This window comes from Aphis gossypii, chromosome 2 (genome assembly GCF_020184175.1).
Source record: "Aphis gossypii isolate Hap1 chromosome 2, ASM2018417v2, whole genome shotgun sequence".
NCBI classification, from domain to species: domain Eukaryota; kingdom Metazoa; phylum Arthropoda; class Insecta; order Hemiptera; family Aphididae; genus Aphis; species Aphis gossypii.
In genome coordinates this window covers 40,639,370-40,665,180 of record NC_065531.1, presented here as the reverse complement: position 1 = coordinate 40,665,180, position 25,811 = coordinate 40,639,370, and the positions used below count along the sequence as shown (strand labels likewise).

The following is a 25,811-nucleotide window of genomic DNA, read 5'->3' as shown; positions in this document are numbered from 1 at the left end:
CAAGCACCGTCGACAATCGAATCACGTTCGGTTCGGAAGAAAACAATCGGAATCAATAACGTTTGAAAATAAATAAACAATATGACTTTAGTGTAATGGAACATGTCGGAAATAAAATCCCAAACACCGCCGATCGAGTGAGTATAAAATGTTATATATATATATTATATTAGAATGTGGTACCTATGTGTTTTTGTCGGGAGGAGTTGACAATAAAATGGAATGCAATATATTATGTTATGTATAAACAGTGTAGGTAAATTTGACGATGAGAAAAAAAATCAAAAACATAACTAGGTATGTACATGATATACATAAATACCCGAGAAAACATATATATATATAATACTATATAATATCTTCAACGTACGAAGAACACGTCGGTAAAACGAATCGTTCGATTCGAAAACAAAAAAAAAAAAAAAAATATATATTATTAAAACAAAAATGCATTTTTAAAAAAATAAAACGGTTTTTTCAGTGTATTTGGCATTAAAACAGTTTTTTGATAAAAATAAAAAAAAATAATTGGGGTCAAAAATTGTAAAAAAAAAGTATTTGTTTTCTTCAAAACCCCGCCCGCTCAGCTCGTCAAATTCGATCGCACACCCGCACACGCACACACACCCACACACCCTATACAATACTGTACATTTTACATTATATATATAATATATATATATAGGTATTATTTATATTACTCGTGTCGTGTGATTAACATTATACTGCGCGTGCGCGTGCGCGACGATATTGTGCGTTTTATTTGATTTTTGGTGTTCAGACGATCGCGGCGTGGTCGCCGGTCAGCGAGTCCATCATTTGATGTTTCCGGTTGCCTTTGGGGTTGTCCTTCCGGTTGTTCTTCTTCTTGCCGCTCAGCTCGTTCTGGATCTCCTGCAGCGTCTTGTTCTTGGTCTCCGGTACCAGGAACCACACGAATACGGTTCCCAGCACGCAGAACCCGGCGAATATCCAGAACGTGATGCCGTGATCGAACCAGTCCAACAGGTTCTGGTACATCTTGACGACGACGAATTCGAGCAGGGACGCGATCACGCACACGATGCCCAGCGCCAGGCCCTTGACGTCCGGGCTGAACAGCTCGCCCATCATGACGCCGGGTATGGGCCCGAAACCGAGCGAGAACGTACTGATGTACACGCCCAAACTGATCAGCGGTATCAGACTGAACGCGGACACGTCGACGGCGTGCTCCTGGAGCCAGAAGAAGTAGCCCAGGCAGCCCAGGCACACGGCCATGACGGAGTCGGAGATCAGCAACAGCACGCGCCGGCCGGCCTTGTCCACCAGCAACGCGGACGCGAACGTGAACTTGACCTGCGAACATGACACAACACACGGGCCGCGTTATTAATATAATAATATTATGTTATATCGTTACAGTCGTTACACGCGCGAGTCATATCGATGTGACGATAATATGATGGTGTTTATGTAACGACGATAGGAGTAAATCGATAGTTTAATAATTAATAAAATTGATTATTTCAGCAGGACCGTGAAGTATATTGGTGGTTTACGCAACGACTTACTCGAACAGATTACGAGTGATATACAACATATAATCTGAGATTATTATAAATCACAATATGCATTAATTGTAATATTATTCGCGAGCAGCGTAAACTTTTTGGGAAAAGGTACATCGAAATCTTATTATTATGCGCATAATGATATTATATTATAAACAATGAACGAATATATATTAAAAAAATTATCGCATACGCTACAATATATATTTAATACACTGTTCAATTGTTATATAAATTATTAAGTTATATTCCCTAAATATAATTTATTTAGTATTGTTTTTAGTATTTATTTATTATTGTAGGTATTACTTTTATTTGCGTTTTATACTATTATGAATTATAATTTAATGCTGCTTACGTTTTTGGTTTTAAAGCTCTATCCCACCGAAACAAGCACTTTTCTCGGACAATTATAACGAACAATTAATATGGAATAATGTATAATAACTAAATTGATCAATAGAATTTGAGGCTTAGGATAAGTGGAGTAAAATACTGAAATAGCTGTATTATAGTAGACATTTCGATTATCGAAACTTTAAGTGCTTGTAAACATGCATAATAGGATTATAACTCTGTTCGACTCAAAATAATATTTCCATTACGAATGTTTAATTTTTTTTTCACACTTTTTTTTGTACTTATTGGTAATATTTCAATTTGATATTAGTACCGTCGGTTATGCAGGTTTAGTTACGTCTGTAAATATTATCAAACATTTTTTTTTCGGGAGTTAAAATTCCTTTGTTTTGCATATCACCACCTAATATTTTGAACTGGCTATGAAATTATTTTAAAACATAACTTAATTAAGAATATAATTTTATTTTGCATACATTAACATAATTTAGGCGTTATTTTTTTTTTACTCTTAATATTGCATATTCAGTCATTTTTACCGTAAAGAATATATAGATTCGTGCGATTCCAATAAGAGTTTATACAAAATTAAACCAGGAGAAACATTGAAATACCAAAATTAAAATATAATTTAAATTAAAGTTATCAACATTATAAAGCAATAAACAAAATCATGATCTATCGAATTCCTAACGACTGACGGACATCGTCCTTAGAATATAATGAATCTAGGTAGTATAGCTGCAGTTACAATCAATCTATCAATAATTAGTACCTACCTAATAGTTACTTTAAATTAGCTGCCAAAAATGCATGTGATAGTCTATTCAGTTATATTTTTTCTCGTGCGAATTTTTATTGAAATAAAGAATAAGACAGATTTTCAATGCTTGTTAAAAACTAAAAATTAAAATTTTACTTCACCTTCGTGTCCTTAACAGAATAAAATCTTTACTCACTTGGAGGACTCCAATGATAATTGAGCTGACTTGCGGAGATATGCTGCTGCTGCTGCTTTTGAATATAGATTCGGCGTAAAATATGAGAACGTTGATGCCGGAAAATGACAAGAAGCTGAGCAGTCCCATGACGGCGATTGACGCGCGGACCGTGGCCCTGGACGATATTAGATCCTTGAACTTGCTGCTTCGTTTCTGTTCTTCTTCGAGCTGTTGTTGTAACTCCTCTAGCTCACCGGCGATGTCGTACTCGTGTCCACGCAACAGAACCAACGAATGTTCTGCTTCCTTTCTCCTGCCGGATCGTAACAGGTATGTGGGCGTCTCGGGCGCCACCAATAAGACCAGGACGAACATGATGACCGGTATGATTCCGCATAGGATAGCCAGCCCTTCGTAAGATACAAATGGACCGATGGCGTAAACGTACAATATACCTAGCGTCACCTTTACCTGGATGTAAGAGCCAAGTTCCCCTGCAAACAACGTTTCGTATTACATATTATATATATATAGTATAAAATTACTAATTGTTTAGTATACCTATACTGTTTATGAAAACTATAATGCAGAACTTAATAATAGGATATCACACACGTAAATATGACGTTGTCTCTGTCTCACTAATCGATAACATATCAAATTTGCGTTTAGCAGTTCCAATTTCGTATTATTAGGGGTTAATGTTAGCGTGAATTGACCTCTCGTATTATGAAATTAAAAGGTAAAAACAATATCTATAGGTATATGTTCTCTCTTTGGCTATACAATATTTATTTTTAAATATTTTATTAATATTTTTAACTTTTAAAATTTCACACACTCATAACTTGCTTAAAATTAAGATGCATGGTAAAATGAGCGGTGACTGCGTGACTGATCATATTTTTTGATAAAGGCACTCATGTTAAACTTTGAATGCTACGATACCCTAGAACCTTAAGTTGGGAATATTTATGTGGAACTTTTTATAACAAATATGTAACCACAGAAGTCATAATAGGTGTTTCACGCATACTTATGAGTATTAACTTCGTACACATTACACGCCGACTCATTTGTCATAATATTAGCAAACATTTTTATTAATTCAAACTCTGAGTTTTGGAATTTTCAAGTATACTTAATAACCACATTTACAGATTTTTAGATTTTATTATACTATCTAAGGAGTTTCGAACTCTAAGAATTTAAAATATATAAGTAATTTATTAAAATGTGATAATAAAAGTCTCTGTAGGTAATTTTGATAATTTACAGTAAAAAAAGGGGGTTATCATTCGAAAAATTAGTTTGTACAGACATAATTATATGACACTTAATGGTATATACGTCTATAAGTAACTATCTGAAAATTCAGTCTTTAAATATAGGTATACTTAAATGATATCAAAAACTAGAATTTTAATAAATGTATTATTATAGGATAAAAAAAGGACGAGCATATTTGATGAGTATGTACTGTGTATTCTATTAAGTATACTGTTCAGTACGGAGAATAACGAGACTTATTAGATAATATCAATTACAAAATAAAATTGCATTGGTAAATAATTTTATATACCACGTACACAAACAACATTACAATGTGTGCATGATTAATAATAAACGTGAGATAAAAAAAATTCGTGGGAAAATCATATACTCATTCAGATATAGCCGAGTTTCAATTATTTATAAACTAGGAGACAAATGACGGAGTACTTAATGACTGTGTGTGAGGTAAAACATTATATTATTATTATGTATATTTTATTATGCACGGTAAATGTTTATCGAGAATACCGCCGCCAACAAGTCGCTAAAAATTTGAACAAATTCTAAGAATTTTACTCGATAGTAATTTGTCAGTGTCAAGATAGTAAAAAACGCCAGGGATTTTGTCACGGTTGCATCTAAAAGGGTTGTGATTAATTCTAGGAAAACTTTGAAAATTTTTTTTTTAAACATCCAACTCTACTGTTCTTGGTTATTTGTTCATAACATTGTAATTTGTAGTAAGTTGTATTTATTATTATTCCCTCTCCAGCATTATATATTATGCATATAAGACAGTATACATAATCTTTCGGTGTTAACACAACAGCGTGTATAATTTAAAGAGATATTAAACGTTGATGAGCGTACAAATCTACGAGATCTGACTAACGGCATGTAATATTTAATTATGATTGTTTTAATGGTTTAAACACTGCCGGAGGGGGAGGTATGAATATTTTAAACAGTTCTATAAAACGACTGCCCAATCAAAACTTAAAAAAAGAAATGCACACACACACACACGCAATAATTATAATTAAAAACCCGTTACAATATCATTATATATAGAGTTGACCAATTATCTAGGTGTACGTCATGTGTATGCGTTCAGAGTCATATACTATACGTAATACGCGCTATAGGTAATTGCAAGTAGAGTTGTTTTACACACACACGACGACCTCGACGGCATCGTCAAATCATCGTTCGTATAAAATAATTATGTATCGTAAGAGGTGGTCGGATACACCTTTATAATAAAAAAATAATAAAAAATTGCGCACGTCACTTACCTCTAATGGAGCTCTCGGCTATCTCACCGATGTACATAGGGACGGTGGCGGTGACGCCGCCAATGACCGCGCCGGCAATCAAACGTGCCACGTACAGCTCCCAGACCGTGGTTGCGAAGTATATCATTGCCCAACTGATGATGAACGGCACTGCTAGAGCAGCGATGGTGGGCTTTCGGCCGAATATGTCCGCACCCTTGCCGGCTGGTATGGAACCGATGATGGCACCGATGGCGATCAGAGAACCGACCCACGACCCTTCGTCGGCCGTTATTGGGATCCTCGAGTTCTCGGACTGCAACATAGGCAGCACCGGTGACGTCCATGCCAGTACAGTACCTACGGCGAACGGTCCGATCGTAGCTGCAAAGAGAAGAAAAAGGAAATGATGAACAAGTCTGGTTGGTAATATAATACGAATATATTATTATTATTATCATCATTATTATTATAATGTACACTATAGGTACGCTGTAGTGTTGCGGCAGGATAAAATAACAATGATTGTGATAGTCGATAGGTATATAATGTATAAAAAGGATAAATCGCGCATTAACCGATATGGACTGCAGTAACATATAATATACATAGGTATAACAACCTGCGGATTGACATATTCTGCAGACATAATATCCATATAATAACATCGTTTCATCCAAGAATATAATATATTGCACAACTGTGCATTTTATGACGTGTATATTTGTTGTGAAAAAAAAATAATAATTTTTTGGCATCAAATTGTTGAGAGGAGCGGGTTGATTGACAGGTATTATTATACAGGGGCGTCATCGCAACAGAAACTAGTGAGTTCACTCGTCAAAAATTATATCATATCATAATATAATATTACCTACCGCGGTTGGAATTCGTTTTTAGTTTATACTAATACATACATGTTATATACACGCTCAGTTCCTACGCTAAATAGGTTTTTGGACGTGTATTTACACGTATTGTTTTTCGGACTCCGTACATCTCTACTCTATAGGCATAATAATGTACACACCACGATCGCCGAGCAGTGCGAATAACTAATAATTTAGAAGATACCTCGGGAGCCTAGCTCGAACCCAAAAGATCGCCGGTCGAAGTCCTCGCCTCGGGGCTTCGGGGTGTGACGAACTATCGTAACAATATACGCACATGGATCTAGAATATACGTCGAATGGGTAAGGGAGGGGGGGTTCTGACGTTGGAGTCTCTGATGGTTCCGCCCATACATACAACAGAGTACCGATTTAATATATTATTGTATTAATAATATTATGATGCGGGTAATATAATATATTATGCAGAGAGCGAAGTATCTTACTATTATTGGTGTCTATAGGTATAAACATAAAGTGAGTATATAAGTGTAGTATGTGTTTGGATACCAACAACACTCGTGGAGGGAAGGGGTATCATGGAGGAAACTAATTCTCGTCTAGACGTGCGCTGGACTTGTACTGCAGCCATAGGTGTGATGACCACGTACCCATCTATACCTATATAAATGTGACATGGACCGCGAGACGGTGTACGTGTGTGTTAAATGTTAATGTACACAAATGGTAATAAAAAAGTTTGTATAGCAAAAAATATATAGATATAATAAAGGTTAAGAAACAATCTGAGTATACAATTCAACAGATAAATCACGTTTAAGTTCAGAGTACCGCGCCATTGAATAGATTTTTTCTGCATACTACACTTTCGAAATGTTTTAATCGAATTCGTGTCAACTGTGTAATGTAAAAAAAAAAATTTATACATAATATATTTTCGATAAAGAACATTCAAGCGTGTATTAATTTAATCGATGAACTGCTTTTTTAATAGCTACCACAAACGACGTCATAGTGTCCATAATATAGCAATAATAACGTATTCGCGCGGGTGTTGATATTATTTTAGGTATTTGGTTTTCGTATTAACTATACGAGAGTAACACCAAATCATTTTGTAACAAAACAGCCGGATTTCCGGACCGAACCCGGCGAAACCTTTGCCTCGTAGTGTAAATATAACAAAATATTATATATGTCTGACGATAGCAATAATGCCATGTATTATAAATCAGTCATAAAATGTATTACATTGTAAACTTACTGCATAAAATACAATAATGTGTAACGATAACGTTCAGTACCCGGTTTTCAAATAAATATTTTAACTATCATCATAATCAGCAGCGAGAGTACAGCAACATAAAAAAGCACACGTACTGAACATTGAAGTTATTTTAAATAACTATTCGATAACAAAAAATAACTATTTAAACTGATAATGTATGTATGCCATTTATTTTGTAGTTTCTTAAGTACGTCCTTGTGAAACTGTTCGATAATGAAATCCGTTATCTTATTTTAAACAGGCGTGGTACTATAATATTTATTTAGTGTTAAACTCGACTTTTATTATTTTATTGTCCGAGGCTGAATATTGACTAAATTATATTTTCCTATAAGCGCTTTTTAAATTGTTACGTTAAAAAAACCAACAAAACAACGTTCAATAAACAAAGCATGCTAATATTTTCCAAAAATAAACAGTGATCAATACGTCATATATAATTTTTTTATTTAAAAAACTATATACAAGAGCTATTTCGTGACTATATATCCATAATGTAATAATAATATATTTGCCTAGATATTATATAGGTGTAGGGCTAGATTTTACTTGCTGATAATTGGAAGTTGAAATTTTGTATATTTCCTTGGATGAGTTGATTTTAAAACGTTAGACGGTTTGTTTATTGGACTGTAAGTGTTGGACTTGCTAATTGTAATTTGTAAGTAATAAATTATATGATCTGTTACTTTATACAGTAATTACTGTGTGTGTGTATGTATATGTGTGTGTGTGTGACGAATACTATAAATAATTTGACAAGAAAGCACGACATGCGAAGTTGCGTGGATAGAATATAACTATAAAAAAGGTTACGTTGTATGTACCTCTGGTGACTACTGCAACGGTCAACGATACTTATATAATAAATTCATAGAATAAATAATAAAACTAACATAGAATGCATAAATAAAATGAAACACATTTTTTTGAACTTTTGATCCCAAAACAAAAATAAATACAGTTGTAGAATGATGATTAATTTGTTTAATAATATATTTTATATATTTTTCTAACAACAAAGACTACAAAAACTAGTAAAATGGTATTTCACTATAATATGCTCGTAAAGAAAACCCTAAAGTCTTCATCAAATCGTTTATAGCTAGAAAAAAAGTATATCGAGCATCATTGCAATCATGTGTACGTTTTTAACCAAAAAATAAATAATATACATTATAAAACCGTACGTAATATAATAAACATGAAAATATTAATATTTTTTTTGCGTATAGTTTAACAATGAAAATAATTCGTAATACTCAAGGTACGTGTTATAAATTTTAAGTCTTAAAAATATGTATAGCAGTCCCTTTGCATGGTGTATAATACATTTGATATTGTCCATAAACCGTTTTAATGTTTTTCGATGATTAATTATCACCATAAATGTCAAATATGAATTGAGCGAAAAATATGATCGTCCTTCGGACCTATAGGTACACGAGGAAACACGCATGCATTATTTGTCAAAATTAATCCATATAGTATGTAGTAAAATAATGCAGTAAAACGAATCGAGTTGAAAAAAAATTCTACTATACCCATATTATATATTGTATGTATTGTGAATTTGTGAACACGGATAGTTTGCGTGAAAAACTGACGTTTTATTTTCACCAGATGAATAAACACGCAATAAAGTGATAATATAGTTTGTTGGCCGAGGAGGGGGTAGTTATTTTTGTATGATTATTTTATTAAGAAAAATTTAATAAAAACGGAAACTAATAAACAAAAACCGTATAAAAGGTGGAATATTATATTATAATAGCGCACGAAAGTTGACTGTTATAAATAAACACACATTTATATATATGTAATATCATATAGAACAAAACGCGCGACGGAGTAATTTCCGTCCATCGCTGGGGAGCTAACAATAATAATTAGTACAATGTGCTTTTACTATACTAATCAATTACCTATATGGATTGTGAATAGCAAAAAGTCGGGATCGCGCGCGTTCGTCGTCTCGACTCTCTGCCGCCGTCAAACAGTTTTACGCCAAAACTGTACATACTTACGACCCACACACGTCCGACATTTTCAAGTACCTATATAATTATCAGTGTACACAACGACAGTACAATAATAATTACAAATCTCATAAGAGTACGAGTAAATCGTTGCAGGACCTGCTGCAGCAGTGATATAGCAAAACTCCACAACGCATACGTCATGATTATTGTACGGTTGGTATAATGCATTACAAGCGATTTGGATTGTTGTAGGTGGGTGGTAAATAAGGTTCAAAGTTTAAGCCGTACACATAATAATTATAAATACGAAAATTTTCAACGGTTCCTTCCAGAAACGAATAATAATTACCAGCCGGGCGACTAAAATGGAATACGGAATCACGCATACACACGCACACACACTCACGCGGGAATCAGAACCTTGACCTCGGGACACCGAACGGAGGTAATGGTCGCCATCGTATGCTATATTATAATATTGTGTAGGTACACCGTACATCGTTATACCACACGGTGTACAATAATATTATATAAAAGTATATTATATTTTATAATCGAGTGTATCGAAGCCATCACCAATCATGGGCGAGCCTCTCGATGCACTACGTATAATCATGTACTTCGATACTTGGCGAGAAAAAGTGTTTTAAAAAAATGAAACAATTCAATTTTCATCAGTGCAGTGAACTCACTAAGTAGGGTACCTTGTGCCGTGTGTATACATTTATAGGGGATGCTGTTATCCTAGACATATTTCACCGAATCGCTGGACCGTCCATCACTGCACGCTCTAACGACGCCCCGAGGAAATGGAGTGTAATGTGCGAACGAACAAAAAAAAAAAAATCTAAAGTCGAGCAATAGTTATACAATGCAATCTGTTTCGTCCGCGTTGGTCAAAACTGTCTTTTCAGTATTCTGATTAAAATCCCATCGTGTTCCGATTTCGTCTGCGATCGAATAAATTGCATGCTAATACACAATATTGAATTATTCAGAATCATAACCGTCAGTATCGATTAAAACGCAAGTTGTACCTATACGGTTATACGTACAAGAAAAACTTGAAATGAACCGAACACGCTTTTTGTTAGTGTTAAATCGTTTTAAAAATAAATCCAGGTGTAGCAACTATTTTTCTTTTACTTGCGAAGATCGTATTATATTTGTAGAACAACTCTAGCAGTAAACACAGCAATGTTGACATTTTTTAATATGCGGTACTATTGTATACGTTTTCGTTAAAGCCGTACGGAAACTCTACACTTATGGTTTGTGCTCGCAAACGACAAAATATTTCACTACCCAGGTTCAACGACACTCTCAACCGGTGTGAAATGTCATTTATTATAATACTTTTCTTTCTTCTCACAAAACCATTTTACGAGTGATTTTTCCACCGACCCGCCAAAACAGATAGAGACTAGGTCGGCGCTAGTCAAAACGTGGCGGCAATCGGGCGAACGGCAATTATATTACTATTATTGGCGACACAGTTGGACTTTGATCTACAGAAAACGACGGCGGCGGTGACCAAGGACATGAGATCTCTATCATACTTCACACACACGCACACACATCCGCCAAGGTGTATATCGTCACGCGTGCTCCGTTTATTTATTGAATCCCGACAACAACAGGAGCGAAGTATAATAATAATAAATAATGTACATAAACAAAACGAATACGCTCTGTTACACAACTACTATTAACTGGTATATTCGGGGCGGACGGCGACGAGACCAGCGCACTGCAGAGAAAACTTGTGAAAATGAAAAACATGCGAAACCCTCTCGCCCACGGTCTCGTTATCTCCCCTCTCCGCTACAAGACGAAATTCCATTGAACAAAATCCACCACAGATGTCACATTTACTTTCATTTACTACATAATTATTATCTGTTAAACTGCTTTGATGATGATAATATATACGAACATATGAAAATATTGTAATATACTTCTATATAGTTCACCCGAATCACACTGCGTGTTGTATAAATTCAGTCAACAGTGGACCGCAAAATCACACGAAAAAATAAACGTCGATAACATTGTTATTATTAAAAAATACATAGTCAACGTTTTATTGTTATTTATTTCTATATAAGACCACCAGAACGAAGAAACGCATATCACACCTACGCGTTTAATACAATATTTGGTCATGTTATGTTATGTGACTATTAGTCTATATATAATACATATTATTAAAATCCTGAGACTTAAGAAGTACGTAGGCTTCAAATTATACATAATTTACAAAATTTTATCAACATAGTGTTATAACGATGATATTTTAATATTTTACTACAAATAACAATTCTGTATACATGGTGACCAGTTTAGATGATTTAAGTGAAACACAAATTCTTGCTACAGATCGCACTAATTTTTGGTATTCAATAAAAAAAAAACCCCTAACTCTTGATTTTTTACCATAATGTTACTAAGCCAGACGATAAATATCGTTCGAATACACAAAATTAGATTAAATCCAAACGGAGCCCAGATTAAGACCTAACTTATGTAATATAGAAGTTTTATAACTTTTTAATTTTAAGATAACAACACTATGGAGTATGGATTCATTACATACGCGATCCTCGGGAACGTGCCCTTTTCCCGTTTTTTGTGTCGTGTTGATACACGATACGAGAATAAGGGCCAACGCTGTATTTCTTGGTTTCTATAACGTTTCTACCCACTATAGTTTTATCTACCTTTAGTGTGACTGTTGCCTTATTGCAACATAATTATACACACGGCGGTTCATGTTATAGTGCTACTCCAGATGTTTAAAATCCAATGGTCGATCGCCATTCGGATCTGCAGACTACGCTTTATTTCCGAACAAAATGTAAAATATACAATATACATTTATAATTTCTATTATTATTATTGTTTGTTACAAAATATATATTATATATGTTGATCTACAGTACAGGATACAACGGGCTTACCACTTTTTAACTCTGCTCTATAATAATAACAATGTAAACGATTATTTTCCATTAGGCAAGGCTTGAAAATGATTAAGTAAACATTTATCCTTCAAATCTTATAAATTTACTGTTGTATTACAATATTTAAACAGGAAAATCAAGTTAGTACCTATTGTAATTATAATAAAATATGCCTATTGATTTTCAAGAAAAGTTTTTTTTTATAAAGTTGTATTATTATTCTGGGTTGATGGAGGGGGGAAGGCCATGTAGTTATAATATGTATAAAATCATACCTATAATAAAACTTTAAGTTGATTTAATTCTCTATTTACAGCAACATATTAGTTTATTGACTATTGTAATCTCATACCAGTATTTTCAGTCGGTCTCAGCGGCTATACCGCAGTAACAACAACCACAACAATAATAATAATTGATCGACAAATGATAGACACAATTTTTCATTGTTGTATTATTATTATGGACATCAATTATATTGTGCGTGTTGTGATTTTTTTTTTTGTCTTTGGCTCGTGGCCCGGGGAGTTGTGTACACAAAATACAAATACAAAATAAAGGGGATATCATTATTTAGTACGATGTCCCGAATAACTATTGTTCGAATGGCATTTACTAGTATTATTATATCGTCATCAACAACGTGGGTGGATGGAGAAGATGATGATGGTCATAAGATATTATATTGTACAAACAATGTAATTTTAGCGATCGACAAGTGTACAAATAGTACAATAATAACGTGTCGAAGAATTTAATGCGATCTCGTGTCATCGTGAGAACGGACCATTAAGAACTTACATACTACAATACATTATACTGAACGATTACGATGACGGCGGCTTTAATTAATTATTACGGACTCGCGAGGGAAAAAATAACATTAATATTTGTACAGTTTAAACGTACGCTTTAAACATTAAATACGCATTTTTTAAGAGATTAATAATCACCATTATATTATTTTTATTATAGTCACCATTACTCTTTTTATTTTTGTTAGATTGTGGTATGATCAGTGTTGCCAGTTTATATGTTAATAGCTATTGTATGATTCAGCTCAAGGATTTAATCATAAAAATTATCTATTTTTTTTTAATCGGTTTAATACCTTACTTAAATGAATATAATATATATATTTTTATACAACCGTACTTCTCTAAAAAAAACTGAAAAAAATTCGTTTGGAAATTTTTTTTTTTTTTATTTACACCATTATTTTTGTACTGGAAATAATGATAAAACAAAATCGCCTTTATTGTTATAATTTATGATAATTACTAATAACTGTGTACATAATATAACGATAACGCCATGACGTGTTTGATTTTCAGTAAAAACGGACAACGTCAATTGTCAAACACTGAAACATTATTTAGTACAATACATGATATTGTAATAATATTATGCAAGCTTAATGTATTTCAGACGGGCTTTATCATTCATTAAGGTCGGGTTATCGCAATCGACACCAACTATATAAGATTCACGTCAAATACCTAGATAATAATTGATAGTATATAACGCATTTTTTATGCATAGTTGCCCAATATATACGAAAATGATATTTTACGTGTTTGGTCGAGACAATTAATGGATTACACTCGTATATTTTTACTTTAAAACGCTTACTATGCATTTAACTAGCTACGATGTCTATATTAGTATAGTTAATGGGTGGACGGACAATAGTAAGAAATAATCAAATTGATAATTTTCAGCAAAGTACATTGCATAGTGTACTCAGATACCTACAGCACAACTAACGGCAGATTTACATTAAGGTAAACACATAACATATAGTATACGGCGATGTACATATATCTAATTTAAAAACTGTAAAAATTAAGACAGAAGACGTCGCGGCAAATGAATCGGAAATTTTTTGTTTAAATTTGTAATTTATTCATATTACGAGTACAGTTGTGACGTTTACCCGCGCTCGCATAATAACAATATATGTTTTAAACGCCGACAATTAAATAATATACCTTTTTTTAATTATTAACCATCGAGCGTTGGCTCGTAAATTTAAATTGGTAAATTTATTTTTATAAATGGAATATACTAGTTATAAGAAAATTTACTTTTATTTTTATTTTAATCACGACTGGACGCCATTCTGCAACTACACAGGCTGTTACATCGGGATTGATTTAAAACCGCATAGATTTCATAGCGGTTTTAATCTCAATCCTGCAGTCCACACAGTCGACAATAATCATCGTCGTAATGTTGTATACTTGAATAATATAATATATATATGTATATATCACGCGTCGAGTAACGAATAATATTTTAATATAGTAATTACTTTTAGACTCAAAGTTGGTACACGACTAATAGTAGACAGCGATTTGTTTTATTGTTTTACGACATCTTATCTAATTAGAAGTGTGTCGACTTTGTTTTGACCATAAAATTATTTTCAACTGTACAAATAAACTTAAACTGATCGTGTGTTAAGTGTGATGATTACGAACATTATGGTATATACCAATGCACACGCATCGGCCTATGTCTGGGAATAATGCATCACCATATTATAATGAATACTAGGCTGTTAAGTTTTGATAACAACCGTTATAGGGATGAACAAGATAGAGCTTAAAGCCCAGAAGTCAAATTTATAGCCACGAATAATTTAAGAAAAAATTATCTATTTGTAATAATATGCTTATGTTTCATAATATAATACACTATATGACTATGACGGAAGTTATATAATACCTACTTTATTCCGAACCACTTGCATATTATAAATTTACCTCTGCGAAAGAAAGACTATATTTTTTTTCTCTTCAACCGTCAGATTTATTACGATTTACGAGTTTACGACGATGACGAACCGCTATGTATATTAAATCGGTGTAATATTTCTCGCTGAGTTGCGCGAGCTTATCTGATGACGACCACTGATGGCTGCGGACCACGCGTCAAATTTCGCATTCTAAACGGAACGTTTTCCCGTCTTCCTCTCCGCCACGCTCATCGATCGAAAACGTCCTCGTCGGCATACGCGACGCGTATTGAATACGACACCAGGAGAACGTCATTGCCAGATCGCAATAATAACGTCATCGAGCATTTAGCGGACTCGGGAAATCACAACCCCATCGAAATCGCGCATGCTTATCACTGTTATATAATAACAACAATAATGTGTATGTCTGTACCGACAACCTCGTGTACAGGTATATTATACGTATATGGTTCGTGGATGGAATCTCCAATATTAGGCATATATACAGATTGTGCATCGTATAAGTTGCGGCGACCTAGGTCGGGGACGACGTCGGTCGCGGCGTGATAATAATAAATTAATTTCGTTTTATTCGGGACGGATACCGACAGAGTCAACGGAATTGACACGGAGAGAGCGGACGACCTACTGGTATTATAATAATAATATTGTATTGGCACGTCGCCCGAAAGACGCGCCCGGCTGAATTATTTATATGGTTACGCGACGGCGTTTCAAATGTTTCAATACTTGCGAGTTGCCGTCGCTACTAGTGTTTTAAAAGCGGACGACGATGCCGATCGGTATAGGTATGATTTAAAAAAAAACGACGGAAGTACAAAAATCCAACATCCTCGTGCAATACGACATGAAATGGCCAAAATGAACGAAGATGAACATCAGGAAGATCATATTATTGTCTTACGGATTGAATTATCGACAAAATTTGCGAAAAACACGACGACTAATTGATTAGATTTAATTTGTCGCCGGACGATCATTAACATAATTGTAAATATAGTCATAATATACATAATATTATCGTCTTTCTTTCGGTTTATGAATATGCGCGCATGGATTTCCGACGAGATCTATCGTTCCGTTTTGAATACGCACGTGTTACCGGCGCGATGTGTTTGTAATAGGTACCTAATGTACCTACGTGTTATAAGCGTTTATTTCCGCGTGCAATTTTAGACAATGTGTATGTAACCATCGCTTCATGTATATAGACTATATACTATAATTATAATTATGTGTTGCGTGTAAAAAGTATGGTTTGTTTAACAACGCGAATTTCGTCTCGGACTTTAATTTTTAGTTCGTATAGCATAATAAATAGTACTGAGGTATACATACAGCACGTGCACCGGTGTCGTAAACTTTTTGTTTCGAATGAAAGAAATCATAGGCCACCATTTAGAGGACATTAAGACGAGGTTTGTTATCTTGAGCTCTCACATGTGAACACGTGGAACTGCGAAAACAAGTTCACAGTGATCTGTCATAAACTTGCGATTGCCAAATGTATATAGAGCAATAGAGTTAAGACATATATAATAAAAATCAATGAAAAAAATATCTAAAAATGTGTTATTTTAATAAAAATTCTACAACGATAATAGTTTTGTGATAAAAGGTAAATAAGCTCTGAAAACATTTCCCATTAATATTTATATACTGCAAACCGTTGTTGACTTATTTTGGCTATTTATGACTGCATCCTAGTTTTTTCCTCGTAATTTTTTTTAATTATACTAATTCCGGGCCAAGAATTAAATAGATATATTATGTATATTACATAATGTAAGATAAAAAGAAGGTGCAAATTTATAAAATATCCGATTGGCGATCATAAAATGTAATTTAAAATTTAAAAATAATATAATATATTAATATTTAAATATTAGGTATTCAAATTCAAATATACCTATATTCTACCTGTATAATATATTATAAATGCAAAAATATACCATTATAAATAAAAATAATCGATATTTTTTCATCAAGTGGTTAAATTTGCAGAAATTTAATAAATGTACTCTAAGTTTTCATACAGTGAAGAGTTAACACGATTGGAAAACATAGATAATTTTAAAATTAATATTTAACAGTTTAAATTGTTTGTACACATAACTATTATAAAGTATAACATATATATATAGGTCAATATAATATATATTATTATTATTTAATATTTATTATGTTACATGTTATAAATAATTTTGAGTTTGGAATGGAAATCTGATATCCCTTTAAATTACCCTAGATAGAAGACAGAACTAGTATAATATCATTTAATAACATTCTTATGCTCGGGGTGAAATTAGTATGTTGTTGGCTGTATAATATTTCGAGAACGACAAGCGGTGGGGATAAGACTACGTGGTGTGTAGTACTTTATACGTCTGGCAATCTAAAGGGCCTACATATTTCTAAAAGAAATATGTACTACAGTAGACGAATAGTTGTGAATTTCAAATCGCACTTTGTAAACACGAATGCTCATCGATATAACAATTAAAGCGTCCTATAAAATTATTTTAAGAGGATACTACCCATGCATTTGTTGTCTCCGTCTTACACACGCTGGACATAGCAAAATTTCGTTCACTAGTTTCAATAGTATGCTGTTAATTTTGACATTAGAGTGGATTGACCAATTATACAATTTTTAGATAATAACGTTATCTGTGTTAAAGCGTTGGCTTCTATTCTATAGTTTAATTTTCAAGCGAGATATGAGCATTTTTAATTTGTAATATTTCACTGCATAGTATTGCTCATAGTATGCTTGAAAAAATTGAAAAATCGCCAACGCTTAAGCACAGATAATGTTCTTACTTAAAACTTTGATAATAGGTCAATTTAATCTAATATCAAAACTAACAGCACACTATTGAAACTAGTGAACGAAATTTTGCTATGTCGGGTGTGTGTAAGACGGAGACAACAAATGCATGGTTAGCGTCCTCTTAAACAAAAAATAAGTTAAAATCCCAAGTTCTCCGAGAAAAGGGCATGCATAAATCTGAACAGCACACATCTACGCTTAAAATATCGAATAGGTATGCAGCATTATAAATTATGTGCGGTAATAATAAATAAATCTAAAAATCGACCCAGAGTGAAAAAATAAAATAGGTTAATAATAATATTCTATCGCGAGGTTCATTTGGCCGGCACAACGTCAAGGCTACAACTGTAGATGAGACACATCACACAATTTAGGTAGGCACTAGGCACCCAAGTCATTATTATTATAACAATATTGTAAGGTTAACGCATAATAGAAATTCATTAATATATTTTAAATTTTCTTCTCGGGCCTCCGCTATTGTTAAATCATATCATTATAATTATTATCGCGTCGAGCCGCTCTCCGGGCGTCTATGCAGGCGTCTGTGTAGACTAACGAGCACGAGCCGAAGAGGTGTGCGTGTTACGCGCGTACCATTTTTTTCGTTTATTCGTTGTCGACAGTCACCACGATAATCATATCATGACGTGTCGACGAGCGTATATTATAACGACAACGAATACATTTCTTGTCACCCGAGACATTTTATTTATTTTTTTTTGACTTTAACGCCAATGGAAAAATTGAAAAAATACTGTTACTAATTATTAAATATTCTTATACGCGTTATTGATAAACGAAATAATCGGCCTATCTCGTCATGTGTTCACTAGATTTTACTTGGGCGTATTTTATACACACCGCAGCACATAGTATGTACATGACGTGTGAAATGAAATAGTATAGAGTGTACACAATTTCCGTCGGGCAGAATTGACGCGTTGACCCGTGAGAGTGTAAAAACAATAATCGCCTATTACAATATGTCATTGCATAATATTATGTGTATTTTGTGTAAAAACCGTATTGTAGAAGTTATAGGATAAAAAAAAAAAAGCACGAGAGGCGAGTTTGGTGTATATATATTTTTTAACGGTATTTATTACTTATATATTATTATTCTTGACAGTTGTTCAGAATACTATAACGCACATATTGTGTAATTATATATTATTTATATAGTATATGTAGTATGTACCTGTAGTATACTAATCAATCTAAAATTATCTAATTTTATTATTAGTACTTTAGTTTCAAGATATTTTTCCGTTTCGCTCTGATACATACTTAAAAATCAATAAAATACAATTTAGACCATGTTATCAACAATATTAACGTTACGGTAGCCTATTTTTTTTTTTTATAGTGCCCCATTAGCCTAATGTGTTGCCCTTTCAGCACCCGTACATACATACATTTTTTCATAAGTTAAAGACAAGTATAAACAATCAAAAATTGTGTATCGTATCAAAATAAAATAATTGACTGTAATATAGACATATTCTATACATAAAAATTAAACAATAAGTATAGTTCATATGCATTTTAAAACCACGTGTTACTTACGTCATAATTTAATGCATAAAGTTATTGCGTGTAAACACTGTAAACACTAAGCATCACATGAATTTATAGAATGACAGCGAAGTATAACAATACCAATAATAAATGGTTCATTATCTACAGACTACAGATACTATACAATAATGTAATTTAAATATCTATACAAACCGAAACTAATACATAATTATTGTAATATTGACAAATATTAACAAAATTAGCCATAGTATATACAAAATAAGTATTTAAATATGAATTAGTAAAAATAAAACGTAATAAATACAAGATAAATATGTTACTGAATTTGTTTTAAAACATACCATGGCACCATGCTATATTTATACTCTAAAATAATACATTATTTACCAACAAATTGAACAACAGCTAAGAAAAAAACATCGTTTATTGTTGTACGCAATAAATAATATTATAATCTTCCGCTCGTGAACGAACAGAAAACAATGTTTAAAAAAAGAACATATACCACCACGGGCACCACGTAGCTGTGCGGTTGTACCTACGAGACATATCCCTAACGTTTACTAGAACCGAATCCAAATTATTCGATATAATATACAAACTGTAAACCAGTTTGGACGGAATAATGTGGTGTTCTGCAGTAATGATTGACAAGAATGATCGATATACCAAGCAAGGTCAATGTACGTATTAAATCATTAGCTACAATATCATAAAATACTACATCGCCTGGTCGGTTTAGAAAGAAAAAGAGATTAAAAAAAAATCATGACGTACACAACAGTATAGCATAATATTTTGATCGGATGCGGGATCAACTATAATAATTTGTGATCCAGTGAACGTCTTTCTGAACGTTGATGTTTGCTGGTACACGTGACTTGAAATATTAAACAAGGGAAAATAATACTACTAAACGAACGTCAATGAAAACGTTTGGGGTCCGAACACCAGGACAAACGTCGTAGACACAATATAATAATAATACTTCGTCACAATTCGAAGACAATTTTAAAGGTCAACGTGCAAGTGACTAATGCACGCTTAATATTATAATACATACATATATTATTATTATTATATGGCCGCCGGTTGTATACGCACAATACTGATGATTTGTTGACTTAAGGCGAATAACGGGTGATTCGTACGTAAAATATCGCGGTCTCGTTATCTGGGAATATTATTTACGAATGAATAATAATTGCTATGGTGGAATTTATCATCACGAAAAATGCATTCGAGATAATAATATTATAATTGTAGCACCGCGAATATAATAATACACCATATTATGTTGATTTAAACATTTAATATTGCGGAAAGGAAAACAAATCATCCAAGGTTTTTGTCAATGGTAATAATTATTATGGTTTGTTTAATATTATATTATATTATTATTTTATTATAATATATTAGGTATATCCTCAAGAAGCACGGTTATGTCCATATTCGTCGAAATGACCACCCAATAACCTTGTTATTGTTTATGACAATATAAAATAGGTATAATTTTAAACCACCATGGAAAATTAATAATTGGTTTGACCTGGAGTTATGATTTTGTTTTTTGAACTTGTAAGTAAAAATAAAATATCATTTAAGCAAATCTTTATAATAATATATATATATTAAATATTTATATACCTACCAATTGGAAACTACTATTAATTAATTATTGGTAAGCTACACCTATTAATTTAAAATAAATATATTATATTCACGTGTATTTTCTTAAGATTTTTTAGTTTTTCTATTCATATTAATATCATTGACTTTTGAAATTATTTTACGGTTTTAATTACACCACATAATATCTAATATTGATGTTTGATATACATAATTTATACATAAATAAATTGATTAATACATAAAATACGCGTATATACTATATAACGAGAAGTGTTGTAGTACATGTTTGAGATGGTAGTTGTATAGAGTATGATACTAATAAATATTTTAAAATTATTAACGCAACCGGTTTACATACAAACACCGTTTAAACTAGATTACTTGAAGTAAACGATAATTTATTTAAACGGCTCTAGAATTTTGAAATCAGAGAATAGATATTCTTTAAAAGATTTATTAAAATTTAACTATATTCCTAGTTCCCATGTACAATTTTCGTCCAATTGTAAATTTTAACATGCATGAGAACACCATTTAGACTATGGACAGAGGTACATTACGTACTTTATTCTGATGAAAAAAAATGTTAATACCCAAGTGAGATTTAATTTTGAAGGATTGGTATAATACATAAGTTGAGTATACACGCATGACGAGAAGGAGTTTATTAAAACCATTTTTAAAATTGACTGGTAATAAAACATGTATTATATATATAACACTTCTCTCCGTTGTTAATTTCTGTGTACGCTATACTATAATGCATAATCTTTTATTAGTGGATATTGAAATACAACAATGAATGAGTTATTATATGTATTTGAAAATAAATAAAACCGTTTTAGAGATAAAAATAAAAAATTTGATTTTGTAATATTAATAACTAACAAGAGGTATAATACTTATAATAAACAATAATACCTGTATTGATTATATACCTAGATTTACCTACTAAAATTATGTATACATACGTTGTAATATTATGCTTACCATTTATTTTTCGTATATAATATTATATATACCTACATAAAACCTTAAATATATATTGATATGAAGTGGGACCGAAATATTGTACTTGACACAGTTTAATTCAAATTATCGTATTGTGAGTCAATGTACTATATTTACTTAGTTTAATACCAATTAAGTTATAGTTAATCGTTAGGTATTGAACAGAAAATACGAAGTAGGGAAAAAAAGTGGAACATGTCAATGCATTATGATTTACGAATATAACGTAAGTTATTTGCGGTGTTCTTGAGCTGACAAAACGCATATCATGTAGTTGGAAAAATATTAGATTACTCAATTACATTTCTGAAAAACGGATCAGATATAATGAAACATCAATAATATCGAAATATGATAATTGTATTATGGTTTACGGAGTCATTCAACATCCATAAGACTTAATTGGAAAAAATGAAGTCACAGTAATTTTTTTTCAAATAATAATAATAGGTACATGTTACTTGTATACTTAGTTAAGTAAAATAGTTTTTTATTGGTCAAAATAACTGTTTATTATTCACTATTCAATCTAAATAAGAATCAATCAGGAACAAAAATGCTATCGTAGAAATATTTTATCTAAACGTAGAACATACATTTATAAAGTTCATAATTCTCACTAATATTTATTTTATTCAAAAACTTCCCTTTACACAAGTCAACAATTATAGTGAAAAATATGAATTTACTCAAAAATGTAAAAAGTAATTAAAAGTAAATATAAAAGTTTAGACTTAAAAAATGTAAAATATCAATGTTGTGAACATAAATAAATTTTCAGGTGGGTACTAAAAATGATAAGCTAAGGTGACCTAAAGTAAAGTGTTACATAAACAGTGATGACAAACTAATAATTTAGTAATAATATTACTGTCATATTTATATTGTTATATACTAATTGTGTATTTTTACGATGTCTTCGATTAGCTAATCGATAATTTTTCTACACCGGATTTAATGCAGTGTGTTTATGTATATCTTATTACAATTGTAAACTAAAAAAATATTATAGGAGTGAGAGTATATATTATATCAATGAATTAATGAATTAGTATAATATATTATGCGCAGTAATCCGAGTGACGTGTCCCACCATTGCGTGACATATACATATTACCTACTCATGACATTTTATTCGTTGGTTTTATAAGAAGTGAATACTCTTGGTTTAATAATTAATAATTATACTATATTTCCTTCATAATGGTTTATAGATTTCGCACCCCATAACTCCAATAGAAGACAACGCCCACTTTGATCTAGTACACTATTATGGAATCAATAATGATATTAACTTTGCCCTTGTACAGTAAACAATATAATCACAGCGGTCATTCGGCCTACCTACATAAATACTAAACGTTACGTGTACAGAAATCGTATACGTACGTAAAACTCTATCTACCTACTGATATTATTGTACACGTACAAGTTCACAAACATAATGGGCACACTCATTTTCTGTTACAAGACTATTTGGTTTGTTTATTTACGTGTGTATCATAAATTATTAAAAATACGTTTTTATGGTAAAATTGCCAACACGGTGATCGCGGCATCTGAGTGGTATAGCAACACAAATGTGTAGGTATATTAATATAGCCGACGCCTCTAATCTAAGCTCGTCTCTAATCGGAATTGTGGTGGTGCGATGTATCTCATCGTTGTGTACCTACCTATACAGAAAGTATCGAGTACTTGAATAGTGTTTACTGTTTACTTTCACTATCTCTAAAAACGTCTTAAAGCACTTCGTATGGCGTATAATAGTGTAATAAGTAATAACAAATAAGCTATATTGTTAAAGCGGACGTTATTCATTTCGCTTAAGCCATGGAGCAAAGCACATTATAATAATAATACATAAACATAATATTGTAACAAACGCTATCCACTTATTGAAACGTGATCGTGGTTATTAATCGACAACCGATCGAACACATAAAATAAAATATTTTGGTACTAATGTATACCATATAATACGATGTAATACTAACACTGCAGTAAACACAACAAATGACTAGGTATCGGAACTTCTGAAATAAAACCGTCTTTTGACAAATGGCGACTCTAGGCTTCAGATTATTAATATCTTTCCTCGATATTTATAAAAATTATCTTTAATAGTTATATTTTTTTAAACAGGCAATCCGCCAAAAATCCAACCATGAATCCGCTGCTTCGGACACTGATATTGCATAGATAATAAAGTTATCATTATTATGAAGATATGATAGTATATAACATAGAAATATAATTTGCCGAAAATATTTTACCATTATCGGTCCTTATATTCAGTAATTTATAGGATACTTAGATCTAGGGAGGGCGAAGGACTAAAAAGCTTTTTTCAATTGTGTACATAACAATTTAAGGGAAAAGGGGTAATGGCACAGAGTTGAAGATAAAAGGATTTCGCTCGTTGTAAACGTTGCAACGACCTCGGTCAACTGCTGAGTAAGCGGTTAAGTCGTTACGCCGGTAGTGTGAATTTAATAAAAATAAGAGGGTGCAAACAAACGTGTCGATAAACTCACAATTTTAAGTCGAAGCCAACCTCCTATACTACCCCTTCCTCCAATAACGGGAATAAAATGTAAAAATGTTTTCTTAAACTAAAAAATATGAGAAAACTATCATACAACAGTTATCAGTTTTATTAGATTTATTAAGATGATTGTATAGGTACGGAAATAATAATAATAATAAAAAAAAGGTAAAATAATAAATAACACCCATGTCTTGATCATAATGGATAGCCCGATAGGTGTAATATATCAAAGTTCAACTCTTGGCTTGAAAGCAGTGAAAAACAATTTTCTAAGCTATTTTCAATATACCTATGCAAAACTCGATCTTTATTTTTTTTTCACGTAGGTGCCTATATAAAACCGCTTGGACAGAATTCAAAAACTACGACATTAATGATTCGTCGAAAACACAATTTTATTATAATAATAACGACAATGATAGTATAGGCGGAGATAACACAACTGGCAATAATATTTACAATGCTGCACGTTGGCATTAAGTATATTGCCTACATCACACGTTAAATATGCGCGGATTATCAGAGGTAGTTGCGAGTTCCTCTTCTCTATAACTTTTAACCAGAAAATCCACGCACTACCGCGGGGGCCGACCGTGGAGTATACAGTAGGAAATAACACAAGACAATATAGTATGAAATAATAATAAAATGCCACGGCGTTCAATGACATCTGAATCACGTCGTCGCTCAATGTCGAAAAAATATCGCTACGACAACAACGCGTACAATATCATTATTATAATAATATTATACTCGAAGGTATTAGTATAAATGAATTTAATAATATACGAAATAGGTACGCGTCTCACAGTCGTCGTCCCATCCTCAACTAATATAAACAGCCATAAATAAATTATTATTGTTATATACTAATCACCGAACTACGACTTTATATTATATTATTATGTTGTTGTATATTTTTGTATAAATAATATGGTACATGGTGTCTAGAGTGTTATGGTCGCGCCCAGTTGTACGAGTACGTTAC

General features: G+C 32.3%; 1 protein-coding gene across 4 annotated transcripts in view; it reads right to left on the bottom strand.

Annotated features, from left to right (window-relative positions):
- Positions 1-452: 452 nt before the first annotated feature.
- Positions 453-25,811, bottom strand: part of LOC114128769 (facilitated trehalose transporter Tret1-2 homolog) — a 73,573-nt gene continuing 48,214 nt past the window's right edge. For all 4 annotated transcript variants that reach the window (XM_050200362.1, XM_050200365.1, XM_050200364.1 and 1 more), the window contains exons 4-6: positions 5,425-5,787; positions 2,873-3,348; positions 453-1,338 (exon numbers count right to left, since the gene is read on the bottom strand). In XM_050200362.1, the coding sequence (XP_050056319.1) occupies positions 778-1,338; positions 2,873-3,348; positions 5,425-5,787 (1,400 nt within the window). In that variant the 3' untranslated portion in view covers positions 453-777. The remainder of the gene's footprint in view (positions 1,339-2,872; positions 3,349-5,424; positions 5,788-25,811) is intronic.